Source organism: Aspergillus luchuensis, chromosome 4 (genome assembly GCF_016861625.1).
Source record: "Aspergillus luchuensis IFO 4308 DNA, chromosome 4, nearly complete sequence".
NCBI lineage: Eukaryota > Fungi > Ascomycota > Eurotiomycetes > Eurotiales > Aspergillaceae > Aspergillus > Aspergillus luchuensis.
In genome coordinates, this window is record NC_054852.1 from 849,784 (window position 1) to 865,820 (window position 16,037).

Below are 16,037 nucleotides of genomic sequence, written 5' to 3' on the forward strand. Positions count from 1 at the left end.
TATATTGACACATCGATTGCCGAGATGTCTTAAAACACATCTACAGAGTACAGTCCACGCCTGGATGACTACCTCCTTATACCAAAGGCATTTGATAAAAGACGAGTACGCAATGTCCCGGTCACTATCAACGATATATACTTCAGCAGCTGCATTAGCAATGATAACAGTCATATTAAGCTGACATGCTACGTAGAGAATGAACGTGGTAGGATACAAAGAAGAATCATGGGGTTCGGCCAAGCCCTGGGTGTTGTCGCGGTGTATTGAGTGAGCCGGCGTAGCTGAAGACGCTTAAAATTGGTTGATGGTCACTATTTGTTGAAGGCCCGGGCTTGGTCAGCTGTGCACAGATATGAAACGATTGCGTGAGCGGTGTGACTTTAGAAGAACTCCAGAAAGGTTCGGGGTTTACCATGGATTTACCGGCACTGGGATTAAGTAAGATTAAGTAAAGGTCCATGCTGCAAAAGAAGGGGGTATGGGGCGGCAGAAGAAAATTACGCAAATAATGGATGCTTCAGAGTAGTCCAGGATCATACAGTGCATGCTATTGCTTCTGGTTAAAGGAAATTACTTCCATTCTGGATACATAGGTGATAATGAAAACGCTCCTGAAAGGGAAAAATATACATTATACATTAGAAATAGAGAGTGAAAAATAAAAAAAAAAAGAAAAAGTAAAAAGTAAAAAATAAGAGATAAAAAAAAGGTGGGGGGGGAGAATACAAATATAACGACAGAAAAAGAGCGCATCTTGGTGTATGAACCGATATAAGCAAAGAAAACAATTTTATCAAGACTAGGTTCTAGACCCTTTCAATGCCATGGTGACATATCATCTGTTACCAAATGGTCCGCGGTGCCTACCTCCACCCACTCTTTGTCTGTTCGAATGCTCAACTTCCACCTCATACGCTCACGGACATGTTTGTAAACCGTCCACGATGCCAAGCACTCATACCAAAAGATTTTCTCGGCACCTGGGGGGTAATACACGCCGCGACGGGCTTCACTGGGAGGATTGAGCTTGAGCTTACCTATTACCTGGACGCCTAAATGGCATTAGTTCGAAGATCCATGTATCTGGGGCCAGAGAGGTGCGACTGACGGTTCGGCATTTGCGTGAAACGACGGATAAGGACTGATTGTACACTTTGCCCAGCCTCCACAGCGAGCCACAAGTGGACGCCTCCCTCATTACTTAATGCGCGGCCCTGCAGGAAGAAAGACAGTCAGAAAGAGCAGACCTGACATGGGATCAGAACGATGCGTACCGAGTCAATCACACGAAAAGCATGTTTCCTTGGGGGTTCAAGCCCTGTTGCAAGTATTTCGATGACGGGTGCAGCCAATTCGTAACCCCAGATGCTCTGGTACTGCACGTATTCAGAGACTGTACTGCCACGGAGCGTCAACCCGTAGGATACGGCAGTGACACTGCCATGAATAGATTAGCACCGCAAAATCCGGCAAAGAGGAAGAAACCTACGCATCGTTGCCCTGTAGATGGCGCAGAGACGGTCGTTCGTCCTCATCAATATCCTGCAGGCGGCGTTCGATTTCGTTCCTCAGGTAGACTGACTGACTGAAACCACCCACGAGGACGACGTTGGTCACATTCCACACAGAAATGTGGCGCAAAATGGCTTTCAGGATTGGTCTCACAATAGGATCGAATGCTTTGACGAGTGAAGCCCTGGTGAGAGTGAAATGATTGGTTTGCTCGTCAAATTGCTCTGATGGATTATACTTCCATCTGGTCTTGTACTGCTGGGAAAATGGGAGGTAAACAATCATATCCTCGTTGCCAGAGAAGCCATGCTTGGCGTCAATGACCGCCTTCCAAGCCATGGAAGCCACCTGGCCCTTTGCGCATGGCAGACCAAGTTCCTTGCGGACGTGACCCATGAGCGATGTCTCTACCAAATGACTGCCGTGCTTCATCGTACTTTGCTCACTTAGCGGATGAAAGAGTAAGTGGTGCGCCTCGTTTGCCGTTGCGGATACGCGAAATGCAGTGTAATCCTGATCTAGGTCAGTTCAGGTCAATGATAGTTAAAGTCTCACCGAGAAAAGGGCCAAAGAGAGGGAGGGTGATTTGATAAAAGACAATGGTGCACTTACGCAGGTCACACCACCTATATCACATACCAACACACGGTCTCCAACCTGGCACAAGGAAGATCAGCCAGTAATTCGGTGGTCATTTAGGCGGTCATGATGCTACTGCTTACCTGAGCAAGGCCTTCCTCCTCGAGTTGGTTAGCCACCCGTATAGCGGCTGCTTTCGCTTCTGAAGTATAAGAAACCTGGTCGTCGCCATTCTCGAAACCAGCCTCCCGAATCGCACTTTGCATCATTATCTCGCCCTCTACCGTCCAGCAGTCAGGCATTGCAAAGTACCAGTCAATTGGGGGGAGTCGGTCGAGCCCAATTTCTTGAGTGACAGTTATATCGGCGATGAATGCCTTACGCAGGGCTTCCAGAAAGTCCTTAATAGCATCCTGGGGTTGAATGGAGTTTCTGCCGTTTCCGGGCACTCTGGCATTTCCAAATATGTCCAAGTCCATTGACTCCGCTGAAGGGACCCCAGCAACCTGTAACTTTAGCAGGACCAGATGGCTATCTTGTCGACCTACTTCGTAACCCCACGCACGCAGATTATAGGTACCAGGATAATAAGAGACCCAAGTCGGGATGATTGAGTCGCGGCCATTTGGACGCCACTCCTTGATACTCTGGTTCTTCCCGTAACGATATGTTACGACTAAGAAGAGCCTTCAGTTCAGCACCGGGGTGGATAAGGCCAGCGCGCGGCGGCAGAGTAAAGGGACAAAGGGGAAATAACATTCCAACCACTCACCACACTTCGTCACGCCAAAATCAACTCCTGCAACAAGGTGTCGCTGATCAGCCATTGTGCGCAAGGAATCACAAGTTCAGAAGAAGTAGGGACAAAGATGATAGACTGCATGGAGAAATAAAGGAGGATAAGAACTAGGGCAAGATTGGAAGTGGTATTTGCTATGATCTGACATGGATTGTCTGAAGCCAGTAACTGCAAAGAGTAGGCTCTGCCCTTTTTATAACCTTGGTCTCTTCAGGTTCTCCTATGCCGGCAGACTACCTATTATTTACTATAAGCCTGATCTAGATCGTCTACCGTGTCTCTGAATCTCCCTCTTTTGCCCGCCCCGCCCCTCGATCTCCTCGGTGTGGTCGTGTGTGTCTGTACTTGTCTCGGTGTGTAGAACTCTACCTCGTGTCCTGTGACCCACAAACTTCCTGGAGGAGTACTCCCCGTAAAGAGAAGTTTTTTCAGGTATGACTAGGAGGATGTTGAAAGCACAGAATAGAAAGAATGCAAAGAAACTTTGAAGTGAAAAATAAAATGAAAAGTAAATGGAAAAACAAAAAGGGAAATACAGTGATATCAAAATCACGAGTGGTTGATAAACATAACGACTCAAACGATGATAAGACAATATGTTGCTGAAAGGAGCTGTACTAAGAGGTAACACGAGAAAAGGAAAACGCCAGACCAAAAAAAAAGTGGGGGGTGCCAAATAAAAAAACGGTAAAATTGAAAACGGTAAAATTGAAATAACTGGTCTCACAAAGAGCACAGAAGTGGGTAAGAAATTGAAGAAAGAAATAATATCCCAATAAAGAATGCTCAAAACACGAAACCTTAACTGAGCGGAAGGCAGGCGTTCCTGATCTGTCTTTTGACCTCTCTCTGCTTCAATCCTCTCTCCCTATTACTTTTTCTGTTACGTGCAAGTCAAGCCAATATTCTCCCCTACTTACCCCTACAACTTGATTTCCTGTCTCATGATTGTTCTCCTTCACCGGTCATCTGCCTAGCAAACATGGGCAGGACGAACCAGACCCGACAGCCTGAGCGAAAGAGTGAAGAGCGAAAGCCCTTTCAGGAAGACAAGTCTGAAACCCAAAATCGTGTCTACGGCCCCGGTAACTACTTCTTATCACGGGAAGAATATTACGATGTGCTGGCACAATGCAATTTGATGGAGGAGAATGCATGCTCCCAGCGATGCATCCTTGATCTCGTCAGTGCACAGTTCAACCATCTGGACTGCACCATTCGCACTTGGACTCACGCATGGACACGTCGTGAATCAATGTCGCACCTTCAATCAGACGAAAAGCAGGACATCATCAATAGTCTTGATGGCTACTGTGTCCAGGAAGACTGGGACAGTATTCACCCTCTCCTTCCACCAGGAACCCGCGCAAATATGGGCCCGGTCCTAGGCGCTACAATGCTTTACCAATTCATCTTCTCTAAACTCATTGACTCTCCTTTCTGGTTTTTAGATGGAAAGATAAGCCCCACAGATGTTGATGGTGACCCGCAGTTTCACCTTCGTCTTCAATATTTGTACGAGAGAATCCGGGAAGCTTCTGTCTACAAGGCAGCCTGGTGGAAATCAGTCACTATCGGCGAGTGCAATGCCCGCAGCGCCTTCGATAACAATCCTGCCAATACAGGGCTGGCACAGGGTACCGCGGTTCAACGTAAAGCAACGGTGGAATCATTGACTGATGAGCTGCTTGGATGCCGGGTTTTCCAACTTCTTCTTCGTCCATTGGAGTATAAGAAGGATGTATCTCTTCGTCATGAACAGCTTCACCGAATCCTCCACGACGCTGTTAATACGATTCTCTACACTGAGGGAGGGATGTTCGGCAATACTACCATAGAACGGCTTGCGGATCTTCCTGTCTTCGTCCACGAGTCAGACAGAATGACATCCCATATGCATCACTTCACCAGCCCTCAGAATACTCCGTGTTTTGCGGCTTTAGATGGGGGTCGGACCCTGATAGTTACTCGCCCGGGCCTCGTTTACTCACAAATGCAAGCTCTGGGTCACGGTCGTATCTTCCCTCCTGAGCGAGTGGTCAAGGCGGAGGTGTTAGCGGAAGTGAAAAGGCCAACGAAGGAGAGGGTGTCTCGGAAAGGGTCAACATCCGGTGTTGCGAAACCGACAAAAGGGAGAAGGGCCCAAAGAGCAAAGAAGCTCAGCGCCAGTCCCAGTGTAGCTGATGCCAAAGATGACACCGGGGAACACGGAGAAGACAGGGAGGAAAGCGTACCTCTCGGGAAGCAGATTCCGCCGCGGAGGAAGACATTCTGGCGTCAGTGAGCGATATATGCCTTTAGTTTCTCTATCCATTGTTCGGTAATTGCTGTTTTTATTTATTTTTTCCTTTTTTTTATTTTCATATTAATTTTTATCTTTATTCGCATTTTATTTTATTTTATTTTATTTTATTTTTTTTTTTCGGTTTTGCTTCTCATGTATCCGTTGCAGGAGAGTCTTTTGAGATGTGATAAGCTTGCAGGTAATGGATCGTTGGATATGATTTCATGCTACTGTCTTGAAATTTATCGCTCATTTACTTCATCGTATACTGTGGTTTAGATCAATTCGAGCTCTAGAACTCTAAAGCATCATATGTAAATACAGGTATGTAGAACTAACATTGTTATGCTTCCTGTCGTTCCCTATGATGAGCACTGCTAAACCCCCCGTGAACGTCATGGGGCTATCATGGGGCAACCCGAGCGTTTCGCTTAGATGTCGCGACGAACAGTCAGGGGCAGGGCTTGCGAGGATTGATTGATTGATTGATTGATAATAATAATTACTATTAAGAGAAGGTGTTTATTGCCGAGAAAAACTTTCCTACTGGACGGTGCCTATCATACCACTGACTAACACAGTCCTATTAGAAAACCAGCATTCCATCTTCATGCTTGTAAAACCTTCTTTTGTCCCTCTGCTCTCTCTTTCCTGACAGGAATTCTATATCCGTTTCATTGCAGTGATACCATAGTTATTTAACTAGTTAGTTAGCTAGTATCGGATGACTAAACGACATACGAATACCACTAAGTAAGTAATCGCTCATCAGCACGAGAAGTATTGCCCGACTCAGATAGGGCTGTTACTTTACAGGCACCCGGACCCACTGAATACTCATATCGGAGAATTTCCGTCTTCAATAATTCCTACAACCTTACCAGATCTGAGAAACATCCGTTGCTGTCTTTCGATCGAATGAAATACTCTATTATATTCCCCCAATCCCTTCTAGGAATTAATAAGCGGGAAACCGGGCGAGTGCCTCTCCGGAGCCTATGACGTGTTGACCCGGTTTCAGATTTGCCGTCTATCCATCCATTCATCCATCCATCCATCCATTCATCCATCCATCCATCCATCAATCCAGAATCTATACTAGGAGTGACGCTAGCGACGGGAAATATCCCCATATGAGCCGTTAGAAAGGCTAAGGGAAAAACCAGCGGGCTTTCCTCAAGCACGGTTGTGGAAATGTACAAACCGACCGTGTTAGGCGGGAATGAGCGAGATAGAAAGAGAGAGAGAGGGAGAGAGAGAGAGAGAGAGATAAATAGATAGACTCCAGGCTTCAGACTAATGAATGCTCCTTCTCCCAGGAAGGGGGAATTAAGATGAAATAAGGTGGCTGACGCCCCCGTCTGATGCTCCGTCTCCAGATGCTGGAGGAGAGTATGCTTTTACTGTCTGAGTTGGGGGCATTTGAATCAGGGGATTGTAATCATCAGGTTTGCAACAGCTGCACCTCCCGAGCAGGGGTGAAAAAAAAAATTAAACAAAACAAAACAAAACAAAAGCTAACACCTATCCGCATGGCGTGCTTATACGGACAGATTTGGAAGCATTCCAGGTTCAAACACGGGAGAAATATCAACAAGAATCGTAATAGCGGTGACCAGGAGAAATGACAGCTGCCATGGATCGACAGCATGGCTGACAATATGGTTGCTGATCTATAAGACTCTATGCATTTACCTCCTCCAGAGTATCCATATCCAGCTCTTACATCATTCAATACTTCTGAGACCTATATGAGGAGTGTAGAAATCTTCTCTTTCTGCTTAAGTCTGTTCACTGTTCTCTTTATTTAGTTCTGTTTATCTGAAGGCCTAGGGCTTCTTCTAAATATTACTGGATAATGAAGCAATATTCAATCTATCATATAGAAGCCCAGGCCAGCCCACATGAAGTAGCACAAACTCCTGTCGAACCTTGACAGGACGGGAAGCTGCGATACCATTAATGAGTGTGGCGTCTGCCTCATACACTTCCCAAGGTCCCCGGAGATAAACATGCTTTTTGGCCTGTATTTTGAGGACACCCCCCAAGTAAGCCAGTAACATCGCTACAACTCTTCTTTTGCTAGCGTTTCCCGGACCTCAATGAGCCCGAAATCGTGGCGTCCCTCCCGTACTCGCCTTCCAGTTCAAAGGAAGTCTAGCTGACCAACAATTTCCTATGCAGAAGTGAGACTGTAAACCAGCCACAACCAAGTAACCAGATACTCTGTAATGTTTACTTTCTGGAAATAAGCCTGTAGTATTTGTTGCAGCTTGATCTAGAGTAGCATATCCGGTTATCAAGCCTGCTATGTTCTATTGACCCCGACAGTCTATAAGCTAGACAGTGAATTAAACAGAAAAGTCAACTTGGAAGAGTAAGATCTAAGGATGGGTAATGATCAGAGGTCTGGTCTCATTCAGTGTATGTCTGCTTACACTCACCCAGTCACCCTATCTTCCGTGCCCAGCGCCCACAACTTCACAACCATGAGCATTTTGCCCTTTTGTCTCTGCATTTAGCCATAATGACTCCATCAGTTTGTGGATCTTGTAGGTTTTGTCTTATCTATACATATTTTAGTAAGGGGCCATTTGCTTCAGGGTCTATAACCTATCGATGCGCTGATTACTAATCTGGAATTGAGAGATCGCATCCATGATATAATCAGCTGATGAGAGATACCTTCCAATCTAATTTATATTGCTGCCATATATACTCTAGCTTTGAGTAAGAGGAAGTGCTATCCACTCTAGATACATAGATGATCACGTCAATTTTGACCATCAAAAGTCATGATGAAGATACCCGAAAAGAATTGCACCAACCCCACATACGCAGTGCAATGAGTTATAAAAGCATGTTCAGCAATGAATGAAAACATGATTAAACATTAGACATTAAGTGATTGAGGTAAGATGAAACAAAATCAATAGATGAGGAGAGGGACCGGGAGGTCAGAGCATAGGGATAAAGAAAAGCTCAACAGAGAATTAGAAGGGGTGAGAGAAAGAAACGGAAAAGTTTGCAACCCACACCGTGAGGTAGCCAAGGAAGAAAATAGGAAAGACGCCAGAATGAATCGTCAGTCCTTTCTTCGCCATGGAACCATTTCAGCCACGGTATGGCTGCTGGAGCCCACCACCGCCCCCACTGTCTCCTTCCTATCATTGTTACGAACCGCCACCTGCAATTTCGATTTGAGGCCAACTCCTTCGATAAAATGCCATAACAAGTAGAGGTTGTAGAAGTAGACTACGACTCCTCTTTCGTGGTATTCGGCGCGGGGGGCATCGTCGGGGATCGTGAGGTGAATTTGGACCACATATTCAGCGTCTGAACGGTGTTAGCTTGTACGTCTGTGGTCAATAAATGTGCGAATAGGTTAGACCGACCGTCTGACGTTTCTTTAAAGCGATGGACATAAACATCTCCTACACGTTGCCCTCGTTCCACACTCAGTCTGAACGGCGTCTTCCCTTCCTGGAGGTTCTGCTGGTTCTGCAGAAAGAAAGGGTTATGAAAAAGCAGTCATCGGGGTAGGGTTAGAATGGAGCGTACTGGATTGAAAATAGGGAAATCATAACGCCTTGAAAAGGTGAGCCCCGTCGCTGCCAACACCTCGATGACCGGGCAGCTGATTTTGTATCCCCAGGGGCCGTGGTACTGCACGGGGTTTGGAATTGTTATTCCCTTCAAAGTTAATCCATACGACACGACGGTTATTCTGTGAGTGAATGTTAGGATCGATTGCTACGTTGCAAAAATGGAGGATGACACATACGCTTCATTACCAGGTAGGTAGTGAACTTTTGGCCTTTTGTCTTCATTGAATTCCTCCAAAACCTCCTTGACTCGTTTTCTCAGATAAGGAGACTTGCTGAACCCACCCACAATCACAATCCTGTTGACTCCATCATTGATGTGTTTCGTGAGTCTCTCAATGATGGACCCCACGACAAGCTTGAAGGCGTCCAAGAGCGAATCTTTAGTGAACTTAAAGAAACCGGTCGCCGGATTGTAACAATCATTCCGCGCATTTGGGTTCCTGGTTCTCGTAAGACCCGGGATACAAATCGTCAGATCATTATCGCCGGTGAATTGATGCTTGGCCAAAACGGCGCCGTGTCGAATCTTGCGGTTGATAGCCGGTCCCTGGCGCAACTCCAATTGAGCACAGATGTGTGCCATCAAGTTCGTCTCAACCATATGACTGGCATTCTCAGCTGTGCTCTCCTCTTTGACTGGGTGGAAATTCACATTCCGCGGCTCATCAGCATCCATCGCGAGCACTTTGAATTTGGTGAAGTCCTTGTCTTGTACGTCAGAGCAATGGATTCCCAATCTTCAATCCGGTTGGGAACAGAAAGAATTGGCTTATGCTAGTAATCCCCCCTAGATCGCAGAGAAGCACGAAGTCTCCCACCTGTGCCAAACAAGATCAGCAAGTAAGTTGATGTCCGTTTATTGAAATATGCTACTACTGCTTACCTGCATGTCCCCTTCGCGGAGTTGGTCCGCCGCTCCGATTGCCGCAGCTTTCGCCTCTGACATGTAGAATATGCGAGCGTTGTCATTCCCGTGCTGGAAGCCAGCCTCCTCGATGGCAGCACGCATCACAATTTCTCCCTCCTCCTTCCATGTGTTGGGCATCGCAAAATGCCAGTCAATTTGGGGTAGTCGCCTGACTTCGATGGATTCCGAGACTATGCGATCATCACGAAATGCGATGCGGAGGCATCTGAGGAAGTCGGCTATGGACCTTTGCGTCGGTACGTCGTTCCTGTTGTCTCCGGGCAAGTTGCCCTTGTCAGAGATAACTCTCTGGTCTACCGAGTCTATATTGGGGGACCCGACAATTCTCAGCTTCATCATGATTAGGTGTGTGTCGCTCTGATCTACACCATGGCCCCAAGTACGTTCACCTCCGGGGCGATAAGCCAACAGCGTTGGGATGATGGAGGACTCGTTGCCCCCAGGGCGCCACTCAAGGACTTCTTCCTTGGTGGGGTAGTAATAGGTCACCACTAAAGCACGGCCAAATTAGCGCCGTGACTTGACTAAAAGAAAAGGAAACAAAGGGGAAGTAATGGTCAAAGGGAACGGCAGTCACTTGCCCGTTTTTGTGGTCCCTATGTCCACGCCAACAACCAGGCGCTCCTCGTTGTTCATCATGTAGGGGAAAAAGAAATAATAATTAAAAAGAAGGAAAAAGGAAAACTGAAAGAAAGAAATAAAGAGAAATAAATAAAACGCAGTAAACGATGGGAATATGGTAAGTATCAAAGTGAGAGGGTAGGTGGACAAAATCAAGGTGGCGATGAATCAGGTTAGCAAAGTATGCAATTTCATGGAGTCATGTAAGCAGCCGGGGGGGGGGCAAATCCGTGCCTTTTATATCTGCTCTCTTACACGAATAAATAGGTATCGAATAGATTCACCTAACTCGCCGTGTCTCTCTTCATCCCTTTCCCCTGAATTTTAATTTCTCTCTGTCTCTCCTCTCGGAAATGAGAAAATTAGTGTGCCTAACTCACATACGCACATTCTCTGTCAACTTCTTAGAATAAAATCGAATCAAATTTGATGTAAACTAAATACAAGACAAAAAGAAAAAAGAGAAAAATAAAAAAAGAAAGAAAAGAAATAAAAATCCATATACATATATACATATATATAAGTATATGAATATATTAAAACAGAAAAATCACGACCAACTATGCCCCATTCATCTTGTGCTACCTGATTCCTCCCGGCGAAACCTAAAAGGATACTAGGTTTTGAAGACGATATGGGAGTGAGGGGAAATAGACTAGGCGAGAATGAATAAAAAAAAAAAAAAAAAAAAAAAAAAAAAAAAGAAAAAAGAAAAAAGAAATTTCACTAGAATAAACAAGAGGATGAAAGATAAAATGGGAAGATACGGAGTGCCGAAGGTAAGGTAAATAAGATAGGTGGCTGAGGGAATAGAAAGTGTTGTACAGCAGTTATACCAAGAGAAAAGCATAAAGGGAGGAAGAAAGAGACATTTGGAAGGGAAAAAAATTGACTAAAAATAGAGATAGAAGTTAAAAAACACAGAAAACCACAACCAAAAACGAAGAGAAAGAATAAAGAAAACGGACAAAAACTAGGTTTATGAAGAGCAGAGATAGAGGAAACGTATAATGAGCAAGGATCCACCGAATACGAATGACTTGGATTCCCAACAGATCATGTATGCACACTTCGATCAGTCTTCCTACTTCTTTTCCTCAACTCTCATCCCTCTTGCCTCTATTCTATCTGTTAACTCAAGCCAGCGCTGCATTGCCCCATTCAACGTGTCCCATTGTCTCAATAGTATTCGTCCCTTCAACCTTCTATCCGACAAACATGGTCACTGCCAGACGGTCTGAGGAGCCTGACGAGCCTAAAACAGACCCGGTGTCCTCTCAGGATGAGTCCGAGACGCCAAGGTCGGAGCGAGTCTACGGTTGCGATTCTTTTTTCATTACGCGCGAAGAATACCATGATGTCTTGAGGCATTGCAACGCCATGAAGCTCAATCCATCCCTCCGTCGATGCATTCCCGATCTTGTACATGAGAATTTTGAGTTCCTAGAATCTGCTATTCAGGATTGGGCTTACTCTTGGACACGATGTGACTCATTATCAGATCTTCCACAGACTGACAAGCAGGCCATCATTGAAAGCCTTGATGGCTACTGTGTACAGGAGGATTGGAACACTATTCATGCTCTCCTCCCCCCTGCTACTCAAGAGCATATGGGCCCTGTTTTAGCTGCTACCATGCTCTACCAGTACATCTTTACCAAATTTATCGACTCCCCTTTCTGGTTTGTGGATGGAAAGATCAGTCCCACAGATGCCAAGGGCGATTCTCAGTTCCATCAAAGACTTCAATATTTTTACGACAGATTCCGGGAAACAGACGCTTTCAACGCAGCTTGGTGGAAATCAATCACTGTCACCGAAGCCAACTCCTGCAGCATGAGCAACATATGTAAGACAAAGCTGTCGAAGGACACAAACGCCCGGCGCCCGATAATCCTCAAAGATCTTACCGAGGAGTTGCTGGAGCGCCGGGTTCTCCAACTTCTTCTCAGCCCGCTGCAGGATGAGGCAAAGATCACTCAGCGTAACAGCGCCCTTCACGCGATTCTCGAGTCCGCCGCGGATTATATCACCTACACTGAGGGTGGAATGTACGGCAACAGCAACATCGACCGGCTTCCCGATCTGCCTGCCGCCTTCCACTATGATTCAGAAACTATGACACCCCATACGCACCACTTCACTAGTTATCACCGCACGCCGAGATTCGCACCTCTCGCGGGGGGGCGGGTTCTGATCGTTACTCGCCCGAGCCTGTCCTATACCGATATGAGATCTTTCGGCCCCCGTCACAGAATCCCTCATCACCGAATTTTCAAGGCGGACGTGTTGGTGGAGAGGAGGAAACCGAGGACGAGGCAGGCCTCACGAACTGGGTCTGCAGGCGGTGCAGCAAGAGCAGTGGAAACAACAAAGGGCACGCCAGCCAAGGGAGCAGGAAAACGGGGCGCAAAGACCGGCGGCTCTAAGAAAGAAAAGGTGCCTGGGAGAGCAGTTGCCGCCTCTGAGGAAGTCATTCTGGCGGCAGTGAACGGCGTGACTCATTTTAATGGTTGCTATCGTCGTTCTACAATCGGTTCTCCTCTTTTTCATAGTCTTTATTTCTTTGATTAATGTTGTTTTTATATGTACCTACGTAACTCCGGCTATCCGTAGATTTACTAATATGCGAGTTCGGAAAACTATCTGTACGGGAACTTATGATGCTTCAAGTATAGACCTTATTGTCGATCTATTGTTATGCTTATAGATTCTAGCTACCTTCTCATTTCCACGGAACACAGGATACAAAGCAACGGTACCAGGACATCTGACTACCCTAAGTGACTAACTTCGATTCTATTATTTTATTTTTCATTGTGTTCAATCCGGTCACGACCGCCAAGTACTCAGTATTGAAGCCACTAACCCCTTCGTCGGGACATATTACTGCTGCTAAACTAGTAAAGCCCTCCCGTCAGCTTAGCATATCTGACAAGTTGTATCAGTTTGCTTCTCTGCAGACTGAAACCCCTCATACTCCACAGAACGCTTCACCTCATGCAAAGGGTTAGAAGGGACTCTAAGTGAGCACGTTTAAAGTGTTTATGAAGTGGTAATCCGGTTTCGGAAATGCCAAAGTCCATTGTCAATTAGGACGCTGGCGACGGGGCAATTTTGAACTGAGCGAATGGTATCACCATCACATTTCAAAACTGACTGCAGGTAAAAATGGCAGGGGAATAAACTCCTGGCACTGAACCAATGATTGCCTTGTCTGCTAGGAAGGATGCGTTGAGATGAAGCGAGGTGGCTGATGTTCCCGTCTGCTGATACCTCCATAGTGGCTCAATCATCCTATAATACTCTTACTCTCTAGGTTACAACTATTGATTCAGGGGGCGGTGATTGTGAAGGTTGGAGTTGCAGATACTACACTTCACCAACAGGGATGCCCTTGTTCCCGTCCCATCGTGGTCTGCAAGACGCCCTCCGAACAAAGTTTCCAACAGGAATACGGGCTGGCTGGAATACTGCTCCCAAAATACTGACCAAATCGCCCTCTTATATTATGGCGTGTGTATGGGAGGCAGACGCCACGCGGATTAAAGGTATCGCGAGTTTCACCGGATTGTAGTATCATGGACAAGCAGCTTTCCGTCTCGACGAGGCTCGACAGGCGTTTGTGGTAATTCCTGTGGGCTGACCTGTGTTTCCATGTGATACATTGAATAGTTCTTCACCATCCAGCACTGTTTGAAACAAGCTCCAGGCCCCTAGATAAACGAGACTAAATGAGGAAAAGGATAAGCAGACATAAGCATGAGGAGATAGTTTCTATACTCCTCGTATAGGTCTCAGACGTATTGAACAGTGTAAGAATGGGTATAGATACTCCGGAGGAGGTAAGTGTGTGAACTATGATAGATCAGCAACCATGTTGTCAATCATGCTGTCGATCCATGGCAGCTGCCATTTCTCCTCTCCCGTCTGTGAACTTGGACTGCTTCCAATCTTGTCCGTATATGCACGCCACGGGCACGGGTCTTTTCTTTACTTTTCTCTCTCTCTACTTGCCTTCCTGGTTCAAAAGAAAGTATAGCTGACCAGCAATCTCCCCATGCAGAAGTGAGTTCGTAAGCTAGTCACACTCTTATAACCAGGTAATCTGTAATATATGCTTTCTGGTAATAAGTCTATATTGTATATTATAGCTTGAACTAGGATAGTATATCCAGCTATTAAGCCTGCTGTATTCTATTAATCCTGACAGTATGAAAGCTAGATGATTGAATTAACAGGAGGGACAATTCTGGAGAGTGAAATTTAGGGGTCGAGGATGATCAGAGGTCTGGTCTTATTCTGTGGATCTGTCTGCTTACACTCTCCCAGTCTGTCCATCTTGAGTGCCCAACGCCCACAACTTTACAATGATGAGCTTTTTGCCCTTTTGTCTCTGCAGTTAGCCATAATGACTCCATTAATTCACTAGGACAGACCGTCGTCCCTAGTCTGTTGCATCCACTTGGCTTTTCCTTTCCCCGCCGTTGCTGCCTGCGTGGCGGTGGCATTAACAGCTTTCCCAGGTCGAGTACATCCTTCCGGTACGCATATCAATTTGGCCTCACAACTATCGAAGAACCAAGGGAAAATCAAGATCACAATACGCCTCTTCGCAACCGCTACTTTACCAGAGTTTCCTCAGAAAGTCCCACCTACCGGAACCGACACTATCTCTAGACAGCTACACTTGTCGCATGCCACATCGATCTCGTCACGTCGACCACGCCTTCGCTCTCCCATCTTATAGATGTTCCATGTATCCATGGGTTGGCCATGCGAATTCAGCCTCTCAACTCTACCTTAACCTTTATAATACCAGCTTTCTTCTCGTGCAAGTCTGCCAGGAGCAGACGGCTTAGGGCACCTTTTTCCTGGACATGCTCTGGATTGACGACATTGTCCGCCAGCTTACCCTCATGGAACGTCAGTCGTGCCTTGAAATCCATTCTATCGACTCTGATGATTGAGATATCCCGGGGAGGTGGCAAAGCCAGCCACGTTCATGGTAGAATGTCATGGGACTTTGGAAGGGCAACGCAGCAGATTCTGTTCGTGAGGGCTGGTCATTCCGCTGGTTTCGAGCTTGGAAAGGGGCTCGGAAAATCTCTGTACATATGTAGACATGTAGGCAGTTACTAAGATGAGGATTACTGCTGAAGTACCTTTGTGTTTGCATCTGGTTGGCTGGTCGTCCGGGAGATTGTCGCTGGCTCTAGTCGATAGCGCCGCAGAAATATCCAACTATTCCATAATTTATCACTTCGACTAATAGTAGTAAGTAAAGTCAGATAGAAACTGAGCTTTAGTTGGTTGCTTGGACAGGTTTTCAGCTAAAAATTTATCTTGACGACATGTATTTCGTACAGGAAAGGTGCACTCTGGTGTCTACCGTGTCTGACGGCGGGCCAAGGCAGGCTTGTTCTCCTTCAGCCCTAGTAGAGACGACCTCCTGAAATGTCCGAGGAAATTGTTTATCAGACGCGCCGGGAGAAAGGGTTCCCCTATTCGATCGTGCACCCGGAAAGACGGCAGCATGGTAGTGCATCAGATGCAGCCTGGAAACTCCTGTGATCATCCTAATTGCTTCTTACTTTGCCCAAAGGCCGCCTTGCGCCATGTGTGATCTCTTGGTGAGTAGGCATTCGTTTCACGAATATGTATAATGGAGAAGGATGATGAATCTTCCTCTATATGCTGATC

General features: G+C 46.2%; 5 protein-coding genes across 5 annotated transcripts; 2 read left to right on the forward strand and 3 right to left on the reverse strand.

Annotated features, from left to right (window-relative positions):
• Positions 1-819: 819 nt before the first annotated feature.
• Positions 820-2,921, reverse strand: AKAW2_40318A (Hsp70 family protein; the record flags this gene model as incomplete). Its single annotated transcript, XM_041688632.1, has 7 exons — positions 820-1,055; positions 1,112-1,217; positions 1,278-1,440; positions 1,493-2,028; positions 2,128-2,172; positions 2,238-2,770; positions 2,867-2,921. 7 exons carry the CDS (start codon positions 2,919-2,921, stop codon positions 820-822), a joined length of 1,674 nt encoding a protein of 557 aa, XP_041542398.1.
• Positions 2,922-3,875: 954 nt separating this feature from the next.
• AKAW2_40319S (uncharacterized protein) lies at positions 3,876-5,177 on the forward strand (the record flags this gene model as incomplete). Its single annotated transcript, XM_041688633.1, has 1 exon — positions 3,876-5,177. One exon carries the CDS (start codon positions 3,876-3,878, stop codon positions 5,175-5,177), a length of 1,302 nt encoding a protein of 433 aa, XP_041542399.1.
• A 3,085-nt stretch (positions 5,178-8,262) lies between these two features.
• AKAW2_40320A (uncharacterized protein) lies at positions 8,263-9,457 on the reverse strand (the record flags this gene model as incomplete). Its single annotated transcript, XM_041688635.1, has 5 exons — positions 8,263-8,513; positions 8,573-8,678; positions 8,739-8,904; positions 8,962-9,390; positions 9,438-9,457. The coding sequence occupies 5 exons, from the start codon at positions 9,455-9,457 to the stop codon at positions 8,263-8,265; spliced, it is 972 nt and encodes a 323-aa protein (XP_041542400.1).
• A 44-nt stretch (positions 9,458-9,501) lies between these two features.
• Positions 9,502-10,352, reverse strand: AKAW2_40321A (uncharacterized protein; the record flags this gene model as incomplete). Its single annotated transcript, XM_041688636.1, has 3 exons — positions 9,502-9,603; positions 9,669-10,204; positions 10,295-10,352. The coding sequence occupies 3 exons, from the start codon at positions 10,350-10,352 to the stop codon at positions 9,502-9,504; spliced, it is 696 nt and encodes a 231-aa protein (XP_041542401.1).
• Positions 10,353-11,552: 1,200 nt separating this feature from the next.
• Positions 11,553-12,908, forward strand: AKAW2_40322S (uncharacterized protein; the record flags this gene model as incomplete). Its single annotated transcript, XM_041688637.1, has 1 exon — positions 11,553-12,908. One exon carries the CDS (start codon positions 11,553-11,555, stop codon positions 12,906-12,908), a length of 1,356 nt encoding a protein of 451 aa, XP_041542402.1.
• Between the last annotated feature and the right edge of the window lie 3,129 nt (positions 12,909-16,037).